The 11,734-nt window shown below is 30.8% G+C and overlaps 1 protein-coding gene across 1 annotated transcript; it reads left to right on the top strand.

Annotated features, from left to right (window-relative positions):
• The first annotated feature begins 7,971 nt into the window (after positions 1-7,971).
• LOC133805792 (serine/threonine-protein kinase SAPK2) lies at positions 7,972-11,423 on the top strand. Its single transcript, XM_062243948.1, has 9 exons — positions 7,972-8,498; positions 8,747-8,821; positions 9,625-9,726; positions 9,909-9,962; positions 10,067-10,159; positions 10,252-10,344; positions 10,534-10,638; positions 10,742-10,840; positions 10,927-11,423. Exons 1-9 carry the CDS (start codon positions 8,379-8,381, stop codon positions 11,218-11,220), a joined length of 1,035 nt encoding a protein of 344 aa, XP_062099932.1. The 5' UTR covers positions 7,972-8,378; the 3' UTR covers positions 11,221-11,423.
• The last annotated feature ends 311 nt before the right edge of the window (positions 11,424-11,734 follow it).

Below are 11,734 nucleotides of genomic sequence, written 5' to 3'. Positions count from 1 at the left end.
ATATGTTATGCAGTAGGGATTGTCAATCATTATCAGTCAAATCCAGGTTTGGAACACTGGATTGCGGTGAAACATATTCTCAAGTATCTCAGGAGAACGAGGAACTATATGCTAGTATATTCAGGTAGTGACCTTGAACCTACTGGATACACTGACTCAGATTTTCAATCAGACAAAGATAGTAGAAAATCTACTTCTGGGTTAGTATTCACTCTTGGTGGTGGAGCAGTTGTCTGGAGAAGCATTAAGCAATCTAGTATAGATGATTCAACCATGGAAGTTGAATACATAGCAGCTTGTGAAGTTGCTAAAGAAGCAGTTTGGCTGAAAAAGTTCTACATGGATCTGGAAGTGGTTCCAGAGGTGGGGAAACCACTTGTTCTTTACTGTGACAACAGTGGAGCAGTGGCTAATTCTAAGGAACCGAGAAGCCACAAGAGGGGAAAGCATATAGAGCGCAAATACCACTTAGTCAGAGAAATCGTACATAGAGGAGATGTGTCCATTCTGAAAATCGCATCAGAACACAACCTGGCATACCCATTTACGAAGACGCTTCCTGAAAGCAATTCGAGGGTCATGTACGTAATATGGGATTGAGAGAAATGCCTTACTTGCTTTAAGTACAAGTGGGAGATTGTTAGGAGTATGTCCTAAAAGCATGTAAAAGACATTTATTATTTTAATGAATAAATAAATACAATGGTCTATTATTATTATATTTAGATTATTAAATTATTGTTTGAATAATTTTTTTAAATATCAGAAAAATTCCATATTCATTATTGAGAATGTGATCTTGTATTAGTACGAGAGAATTAAGATCACATGAATGAATAAAAATAGTCAACAACAAATTGAAGTTATGAAATTGTTTAATTAGAGGGTTGTAAGTACGGTTTACTGAGTATCATGTTGATACAAATAATCTAGATTCAGATTATTGATTGGTAAGACATCTCGGTAAATGTGCTTTATATAATATAATTATATATGAGAATGAGCGATATGAATAAAAGTCTTTATCCAAAAACCATTTAATAATAAAGATTTGTAATTCATATCATAACTGATGATCATTTATAGATCAACCTATATCCTAAGTGTTCATGAACTCCTGTTTATGTTTATTAAATCTTTTGATTCATTCGTTAAAGTCTCTTCATAGATTGAGGCTGATGACTTTTGTTTTGGAGATTTAATATCATGGACGGTTGGGAACATGTATCAACAATACAGAATCTAATATTTCCTAACGGATCGTATATTGGTTCCCTTAAGGGTTAATTCTGGAACTGAATGATTTTGATCTCAAATCTATAATTAGATTATAGATTAATTATTTATTAGTGAATTAATGGTACTTAAGGAATAAGAAGTAAATTAGAAGGGTAAAATGGTAATTCTTTCATTCTAATTTATGAACTAATTAATTAGAGGGTTGAACTATTGTAAGATAGTTATATCAATGGACAACTTAAAATAAGATTTCTGTAAAAGTATATCTATAACATAAATAGTTCAATTATGATTTATAGTGGAGAAATATCAGAATTAATAAATTAACTATTATGATTAAAGAGTTTAATTATTTAGTCTTAATTTATTGGAGATTAATGTTATAGGTCCATGGTCCCCGAAATGGCTCAAACAAACACTGACAAAAATAAATACAAAAAATGGGCAAAAGGATGTATTTGATAAGTAAAATATTTTTCTATGCACTAAACATAATTATTGTATAATTATGTATAATTAATTAATTGAGAATTAATTAATTATTTTATTTAACAAAAATATAATTAATTTATTTTTTGAGATTTTTGGTATTTAAATAATGATGAAAATTGGGAAAATCACATGCCTGCACAGTCACTGTGCTACACGCACAAGAAGGTTCTAGAAGAATCTTGGTTCAACAATTTCAGTTATTTAAATATTAAATAAATAATGAGATATTTTAATATGATTAAAATATTATTATCTGATAACTGATTAGTTATTTTTAAATTGTTTAAAATAACTAATATTATTTATTTTTAATATATTGGATATATTAAATATAGGAGATTAGTTTTTCAGAGCGAGACTTTTCAGAGATAGAAAATATATCCTGAAATCTCCCTGAGAGAAATAGAACAGTGCTACAAGCATAGGTCACTGTTCCTCACAAATTTAGGTCCAAACTTTATCAGATCTCATGTGTTGAGAACATTTGATAAATAGATTTTGCCTATTGTTTTGTATAACGAGCCCACATTCGTTCTTTGTGTGTTGAGAACATTTTGGAAGATCTTAGTGTGAGATCTCAATGATTTGTCGTACAAAAGAAGCAGCAAGGAAGGACTTGAGGTAATTTTCTATTCATCTCTTTGATTCAATATATATATATATATGTATGTGAAGAAGTAGATCTAGAAATCTTGTGGGGTTAAATTAACAATTTTGATTGTTGTTCCGCTGCGTATAATCTCTGATTTGATCAATAAAAACCAACAAAAAGATGATTTATAAATACATATATCAAAAGTCAACTCTCACGTGTTGACTTTGGTGAAACCATTATGGTTTATATACCTCTTCGTGTCTAACCAATTTCACCATGTATTTAACTAATTATAACATGCATTTTTCCCTCACCGGTAGGGGCGTCTCTGTTTTGGCACATAGAAAAATTATAATTCATTTTTTTATATGACGGTGTACATTATAGTTATTTAGGATATTCCACCAGTTTTTTGGAAATTCGAATAATTTACGGTACCGAAAACAAACTTCAAAATAACTCGTTTCGACACTGTAAATAATTTAGAATTTCCCAAAAATTTGTAGGGGAATATATATAACTACATTATACATCGTCATTAAAAAAAATGGATTGTAATATATCCATGTACCGAAAACACGAAACACATGTTGTTTTTAAGCTTGTTTTATCCATGCATGAAACAAATTATTTTGAAGATTTTTTTCGGCATCATAAATTACTATAACTACAGTGTACACCGTCATATAAAATAGAAACGCCCCTACCGGTGGGGGCAAAAGGCATGCCCCAACCAAAGAATTTTCTAAAAATTATATATATCTTTATTTTTTTTTTGTAAATTTTCATATATAAAAATTGGGCAGTTCTATGGTGGGGTGCCACTTTGCCCTTATGATAGGGGCATTTATGTTTTCGGCATGTGGAAAAATTATAACCCAAATTTTTTATATGACGATATACATTATATCTATAACTGACATTCCGCAAATTTTTTGGAAAATTTTGAATAATTTTAAGTGTCAAAAACATGGTTTAAACAGTCAGCTGCACGCGAGTTTTTTTTATATGTGTGCAACTAATTTGAGCTCTTTCGGCATAATAAATTATTCAAAATTTTCTAAAAATTGGTATGATATCTGTTATAATTACAATGTACACTATCATGTAAAAAAATGACATTTGCGATAAAACCTTATGTTCTTTGGCAAAAGTTACACTTAAACCCCCTAATAAAAAATTTTGACGACAAAACTTCATTCCATCAATACAGCTGGGCAGTTCTAGCTCTTAAATGTCAGCTTAATGAGGTTGGCTAGCATTTAACAGTCAGAAGTGCCTAGTTGCAACAGATCATTGATGGAATAAATTTTTGTTGTTAAAGATTTTATTATTGGATGGTTAAGTGTACCTTTTGCCAAAAAAAAAAAAAAAATTGTGGTAAATATTCTAAAATAGTTTGAGTTATGATTTATTCAGTTACCAATAAGGACAAAAGTGGCACCTCGCTGTACAATTCCCATATAAAAATTAAGAGAAGAAAAACCAGGGAAGCCACCTCTAGTCCCTACCTCAGTTAGTTATTAAAAAGAAGAAAAAATAAGCATAAATAGTGGGTTGCATGGTGTTTAATGCACATATTTGTCCGTACAGGGAAGGTTGATCAATCAACTTCATCTTAAATAATAAAATCAAGTTATGGCTTGTAGAGACATTATGCACACCTTAATCTTTATCAACTTGCATGTGACTTGATCGCTCGACTTCGGCCCAAAACTAATTTAAGGGTCGATTATTTGTAATCAAAAGACGATGAGACAGGTCTATAATCGGACAATTTTTTATTTTTTAATTTCGTTTTTGAATCATGAGATTCAGCGTATTGTCGAAATTCCACTTCGAGTGGCAAGTAATTAAAACGAAATTGTACATGTATTATAATATATTTCAAATAGATATGGTACAAAATTATTTTTAATGTTGGGTGAAAGTAAGTAAATGTTTATGTTTTTAATTTTGTAGTAAAATAGTCTAATCATTTATTTAATATCACATATTATTAAATATACTCTTTAATAAATTACTATTTTATTTTAAATATTTTAATATTATGATATATGTATATTAGTTTTGTTTAATTAGTTTTTATTTTAAAGTTCTTTTGATTTTTTTTCATTTTTTATAGGTTGTTAAATGATATACCATACCACAAAATATATATACTGAGTTGAAAAATAATATACCATTAAAACTTACAAAATTATTACTAAAAAATGTATATATTATGCTAATAAAATTATATACTACCATTAAAATGTATATACCATGATACAAAATTATATACTGCCACTGTCTATAATAAAATAGAAATTAAATATCACAAAAAAAAAATTATATACCATACCACAAAAAATATATACACTAATTGAAAAATATTATACCAACAACTTATAAAAAACTTAAAAAATCAATATAACTTTAAAATAAAAAATAATTAAACAAAACTAATATACATATACCATTATATTAAAGTTATACAGTCCTAAATAAATAAATAAATTATAAAAAATGATAATTTAGATAATCAACAATGTAAAAGAATCATTTTAGCTTGTTGATGACTTTATTTTGAGCTATTTTCTATAATTTCTCAATCAAATATTTATTAAAAGGTTCACGCCATAATTAAGAAAATGATTCCTAAAATTTCTCAAACGATTACTTAATGGTTAAGGAAGTGATGAAAATACAAAGTTTGCGGGGTCAGTCTTTGATTAACTTGTCGCCTTTGATAACCAAAAGATGCCCTTTATAATTGTGGTTTATATGAGAGTCTAGTCGGCAAATAGATTAGAACTCGGTTTTATCTTTTGAATAAGTTTTTCTTTCATTGACTTATCCGGAGTGGCAAGTTTATAAAACCAGCCAATTTTTTATGTACACATATTAATATTTATTGTGCAAAAATGTATTAGAAATAAATTAGCAAAGACCAGCCTTAATTATTCTAATCCAGCTATATATATATGTGTGTGTGTACGATTACCAAGTATCAACACTAATGATTAAGTCTATGAAATAGTATTAGATGCTCTATACATGTTGAATGATGGTGCTAGTCTTTTTCTCTAGATTATTTTCGTATTCAAAAGCCTACCTTCTGGGATTAGCCAATAGTAGTAATGTATGCTTTTATTGTTCTTTCTTACTTTATAATACAATTTACTTATTCTACTTTTTTTTTTCCTAATAATAATAATCAATGCATCCTATTAGTTTGCTAGAATTGTCTTATTGTGATTGTTTTCACTCGGTCCTTAATGGAAGATTGACTTAAAAAATAAGTAGTTTTATATTTTACTACATAATAATGATGATTTTATTTATAAATTATTAGGACGAAATAGTGAGATATGTGGCGTTGGCCAAAACTTTTTATGAGTATTATATTATTCTCTTATTAAGAATATTAATTTCCCACCCAAAACAATATGTAATGCATAGTAACTCTTCAACTCAATGAATTGTTCAACTAACTTATCAATGGCTTTGGGAATTGAGTAGTTGACTTGAATTGAGTGATCCAACTAATTAAACTATAGCTAGCTCAATAAAAAGAAGAACCTCTCCCAAATTCCAAGCTTAATGAAAACATTTCACCAAAAAGGCAACTTTGGTATTGGACCACAAGCGAAGTTAAAGGCAGAGTACACACAAGTTGAACTTAGATGAAATCATTAACAAACACACAATTCCCCTCTCCCCCTTTGCCAGCCTAACTCACACGGCACCACACCACACCACCACCCCCATAAGAACTTGGTACTTGTCCCACAACACTGCCACCACCTAAATTAAAATCAAGCTTCTCTTTTGGAATATTGGGTAAAACACTATAAATGTGCCTAAAGAAATAAGAAAAAAGAAAAAAGAAAAAAGAAAGAAGAATCTTTTTTTCCCAATAGAAGAAGTGCACTGTCTTCTTTAAATTTTGTCGCAATATAGAAGGAGAAAAATGTTCTCTAGTTTTCTTTCCTTTATGGCATTCTCATGTTTTTATGTTGTGATAAAATACTTTTGTTTTTATTTAAGACGTCAATTCCATTTTGACTAATAGCATAAGAATTCTTTGGAAATTGACATATAACTTTTTTCTTTTAATAAAATTATGAGACGTTGTTTTTTTTCCTCAATATTATTTATCATTTAACCAGACAGGTTATATGAAAAGGAAAATTACACAACATACTACGTTAAAAGTTATAAAATATTGACAAACTTTCTTATTTTCTCATGTTAGAAATCTATCTAACAAACTGATCTAAATAATTGATGGTCAAACAAATCAAATATTTGGTTAAGAGCAGAAACAAAATCAATTAAGCAAGAATATATAAACAGAGAAACAATAAAAAAAACAACACAGAAGTTATCCTGGTTCCGGTCCTAGAGATCAATATGATCCCTGGCCATACTCCAGCTGAGCTTCATCAACTCGAATCCAATAATAAGAATCTAAATTTGTACAAAACACAACCGACAGAATCTCTCAAGCTCACAGCACTCAGAACAGAAGAACAATCTCAATTCTTCAACCAAACCCCGAGTACACCCTCAACCCTTAATCTCAAAGAACTGAAAAACTCTCTCTAACAAGCTTTCCTAATCTCTGTCTCTCTCTTACTCTTGAATTGATTACAAGTCTTTAAACAAAAAGAGCTAAAGCTATTTATAGACCATAGCTGAAGCAAAAAACGGTATAACAGATTTAACCAACTAATTATTTTTGGTCAATGAAGTAGTTAAAATAGTTGATCTTAAAGAGGATCAATCACCACATCTCATTTTTTATACGACATTATTATTTTATCTGAAAATTAAAATATCAATTATTTTGAAAAGTATGTCGTAAAATTAAAGACAAAACATATTTAGACATCATAAATTTGAAAAAAAAAATTAATTGTGAAAAAAGTTGTTTTTTTGGTATGGCCAGAAACTGTATTCTCAATTTTTTCTAAAAAAATAATCACATTTTCTGAAAACAAATTTGTTTTTATCACATTCACCTTAATTAAAAAAATAAAAAAAGCACATTTTAAATTTTGTATTTTTTCTAACTATTTTTAATAATGTATCTGAATATTATTGATTGATCAATAATTTGTATATAAAAACTTGACAGATAATCTTTTTGTTTTTCTTACTCTGAAGATAATCTTTTTGTTTTTCTTACTCTGAAGATAATCTTTTTGTTTGATTACTTGCTGTGAGCCATAATTGTATGCTACAAAAATTGATGAGAAATAAAAAAAAAAAGAAAAAAAGAAAGGCAGTTTCACTTCCCAATGGAAAGTGGGTTCCACTCTCAAATAGCCCACCATATCTCGCTGTCCTCCTCTCCCCACCGTCCACGTCATCTTTTCTGTTTTATCCTCTGTCATCCTATCCCTCTCTCCTCGTAAACCGCAAGAATTTTATATAACTTTCTCAACCCCCAAATTCTGTTCCCATACTTCCACAGAAAACTATACACTGATAAACTCTGCCCTGCAATAGTCTTCTGCCACGTATCATTACAACAATCCTCAAAACGACGTCGTCCGGTGAGTCGTATAACATAAGTTGGCGCGATGACTCTTCTCTCTTCTGTCTTCTCCAACGAGGGGTACATATTCATAGTAATGCGCCATAGCCCCCACCCCACAACGTTGTCTCAGTCCACTGCTTGAAATTTCAGTCACTAAGAAGCTGCCACGTGGCTGTTCTCTACTTGTTGTCGTTCTCTGTTCTGCGAAGGAAAGACTTTTTTTTGGGACAGTCCACTGTTGTGAGAGAGAGAGAGTTGGTGCTTACTACTAATAATAATACTTTTAGCCCAATAAGCTGAACAGCTTTTTGCATTGCAGATTCAGAGACTTTCAAAAATCCATGGAGATGCTTCACGCAAGCAAGTAGAGAGTCTACTAAAGATAGATAGATAGATAGAGAGAGAGAGAGAGAGAGAGAGACTATATATATTTACATACATATTGGTGTTGTAAAGAATATATATAAATACTAGTTGGGTTCAATCTTGTTGAGGCAGAACCTCAGTATTTTGGTCATTACAATGGAGCGATACGAGGTACTGAAAGATATTGGGTCTGGGAACTTTGGTGTAGCCAAACTGATCAGAGATAAATGGAGCGGTGAGCTCTATGCTGTCAAATTTATTGAGAGAGGCCAGAAGGTACTTGCTCAAGTTGCTATCTATGTATGCTCTTCTTTAGTTTTGTTCATATCGTTATCTTTTTCGGGTCAAGAAATTTCACAGTCAGCTTCATTTCTCATATACATGTATTATATTATTAGTATAACACATCTGATTTTTATAAGTATTCTTATATTGGTTTGGTTTGTTTTGTTTGTTCATTTTCTCATCTGGGTTTCTGGAACTAAATTATTTATTATTATTTTTTTATCTGGTTTGGTATGAAGATTGATGAGCATGTACAAAGGGAGATCATGAATCACAGGTCTTTGAAGCATCCTAATATTATAAGATTTAAGGAGGTACTGTTCTTACTTCTACGCTTTGTAAATAATAAATGTCATCAGGATCCTTTGGTCAATCTTTTTTCATGGCCATCTTGGCTGTCTATTAGGTTATAGACTTGTTGAGTTATTGCCTTTTTAGCTCAATTGACATAGCTTTGCTGGTTTTATTTGTATTTTGAAGTAGCTTTAAGAGAATCAGAGTTATTGCTTATGAGTATAATAACAATTTGTTGCCAACTTGGTTATATATTCCCTCTTCCCGTTTATTCTTGTTCCGTTATTCTAATCCCATGAGTTTTGACATTCTGTTTCTGGGCCCAAAATAAAGAAACTTTCAAGTTTTCTTTCTTATTAGGATATAAGTATTTCAGATTTCATTTTTAAACTTAGAAAGCTATGTAGCAGTAACTGGATGAACCAAAATTTGAATGTGATCATTCTCGTAGTTGACTTTACTTTTTGCTAGCTAATTCAGATAAGAATTGCGATGGAACTGTGGTCAATTGTCTACATATGTGTGCATTATTCAATTGGCTTCAATAGGATAAAACTAATTAACTGAAACAGTAAAATAAAAAAAAAAAGTATGGGATTGCTTATGAGGGTTGTTGAAGGTGTGGTTGATCAATTCAAAACTGTTGACTATTATTTTTCCATGTATTTTTTAATAGATGGTTAATTGAGTGCTATACTGAAGCTCTAGCACTTAACATATTGTAGTTTAATTGGTATACCCACTCTTTGTATTATTGTATACATGTACAGCAACAATGGTAATTTTCTTTTTTCTACCATTTCTTACTAGTTAATCTTGGCAGGTTTTGTTAACTCCAACTCATTTAGCCATAGTCATGGAATATGCAGCAGGAGGAGAACTTTTTGAAAGAATATGCAATGCTGGTAGATTCGCTGAAGATGAGGTAAATTGAATATACAAAAAAAGTCACTCGAGACTAGCTCAAATGGTTGGGAGAGTGTATAAGTACAAGTTTCCAATTCCAATTCCAATTGTGAAAAAGGGCCTACCTTTTTCTTATCCTTCTTTTTAATGGTTTTGGTATGTCTCACTTACATTTTTTCTGTTTCTTTATACTTATATCAGGCAAGATACTTTTTCCAGCAGCTGATTTCAGGGGTTAGTTACTGCCATTCAATGGTATGTATATCCTCATCTCTCAAATCAACTAAAAGAGAAGTAATTTGTTTCTTCACCAAACTTTATAAAGTCTTGACCTCTTGTATCAATGTCTGGTGCTGCAGCAAATTTGTCACAGAGATCTTAAGTTGGAAAACACACTTCTTGATGGAAGCTCAGCCCCACGTCTCAAAATTTGTGATTTTGGTTATTCAAAGGCAATAAGCTTACTAATAATTACTCATTATAGTAAAACCTTTTCTTAGTTTCAATTATTTGAGCCTTTTTTCTGTTGCATTGTTATTTACAGTCTTCTGTTCTGCATTCACAACCCAAATCCACTGTTGGAACACCGGCCTATATCGCGCCAGAGGTCTTGTCAAGGAAAGAATATGATGGGAAGGTAATCTTTGTCTTTTTTCTCTCTTTTCATTAGTTTTTGTTGTTTTTCTTTTTTTTTTTTGGTCATTTTCACATAGGTCCATCCAACTTTTTTGGTCACCTAACGTGTATCAGTGTATGATCACTTCTTTATATATGTAAATATTTATATAAATGTATATATCTCTTCTTACATGTTTGGGAATCACAGATAGCAGATGTTTGGTCTTGTGGGGTTACATTATATGTGATGCTGGTTGGGGCTTATCCCTTTGAAGATCCAGAAGATCCAAGAAACTTCAGAAAAACACTTCAGGTTAAATGGTTATACCCTCTTTACCTACCAAATATCTAAAATCTCCTTTTTTTTTGCATGGCCAAACAATAGATAAACAAAAATCTCTAATCTCTTATTGCAGAGAATTCTTAGTGTCCACTATTCAATTCCAGACTATGTTCGAGTATCCATGGAATGCAAACATCTCCTATCTCGAATTTTTGTTGCCAGTCCTGAAAAGGTATCTTAACCATATTCCACATCATTGTGGGTAAATTTTGAGTGTCTCGAGTTACTGGTAATATTTGGCTTCTTTTTTGGCCACAGAGAATAACAATCCCGGAAATTAAGAAGCATTCTTGGTTCCTAAAGAACTTGCCAATGGAATTCATGGATGAGGAGGAGGGAAGTGGATTGCTTAGTAATGAGGAAGAAAATGAGTCTTCATCACAAAGTGAAGAACAGATAGTGGCCATAATTCAAGAAGCAAGGACGCCCGGGGATGGTGCCAAACTTGGAGGGCAGTTTCTTGGTGGGAGCATGGATCTCGATGATGAGATAGATGCTGATGGGGACATAGACGATATAGAGACTAGTGGAGATTTTGTTTGTGCATTATAAGTCAATATATATTATATAATAACACTACATAAAGTTCTATATCCATTTCATAAGGCATTCCCTTTTCACTCCTTCAGGGAATCCATTATCTCTTATCCCAAATCATCATATTAATATATATATATATAGTTACTGTTTTTAGCAACCTTTCTTTTTCTGTTTTGTACAAACTGGCAATTTATGTTATTAGGTGTTCATATGAATCTTAATCTTTTCTTCCCTTCACTATAAAAATGTTAACATATAGTAATGTTACTTTAAGTTATAATTGTTAAAACAAATTGTCACAAGTTAATTTATGATAATATTTTTTTAGTGATAATTAACTTTCCACGCTTTGTCACAAATTATGCTAGGAGTAAAAATAATATATATATATATAAATTTTGTAGTGCTTTTTTCTGACCAGATCCCACCAAATTAAAGGGGGAAAAAAGTATTCTACATTTTTGTATAACAATGTACTATTATTCTAAATACATGGTGTCCACCACAAAAGCTGGCGTAAATTAAA

The sequence above is a fragment of the Humulus lupulus genome, chromosome 1 (genome assembly GCF_963169125.1).
Source record: "Humulus lupulus chromosome 1, drHumLupu1.1, whole genome shotgun sequence".
NCBI lineage: Eukaryota > Viridiplantae > Streptophyta > Magnoliopsida > Rosales > Cannabaceae > Humulus > Humulus lupulus.
The sequence above is the reverse complement of the archived record's forward strand: the minus strand, read 5'-3'. Positions and strand labels throughout refer to the sequence as shown.

Coding starts and splice junctions, on each gene's coding strand:
- LOC133805792 (XM_062243948.1), top strand. CDS start 8,379: ATGGAGCGATACGAGGTACTGAAAGATATTGGGTCTGGGAACTTTGGT. Junction 9,963..10,066: donor TTAGTTACTGCCATTCAATG/GTATGTATATCC, acceptor CTGGTGCTGCAG/CAAATTTGTCACAGAGATCT. Junction 10,841..10,926: donor TTGTTGCCAGTCCTGAAAAG/GTATCTTAACCA, acceptor TTTTGGCCACAG/AGAATAACAATCCCGGAAAT.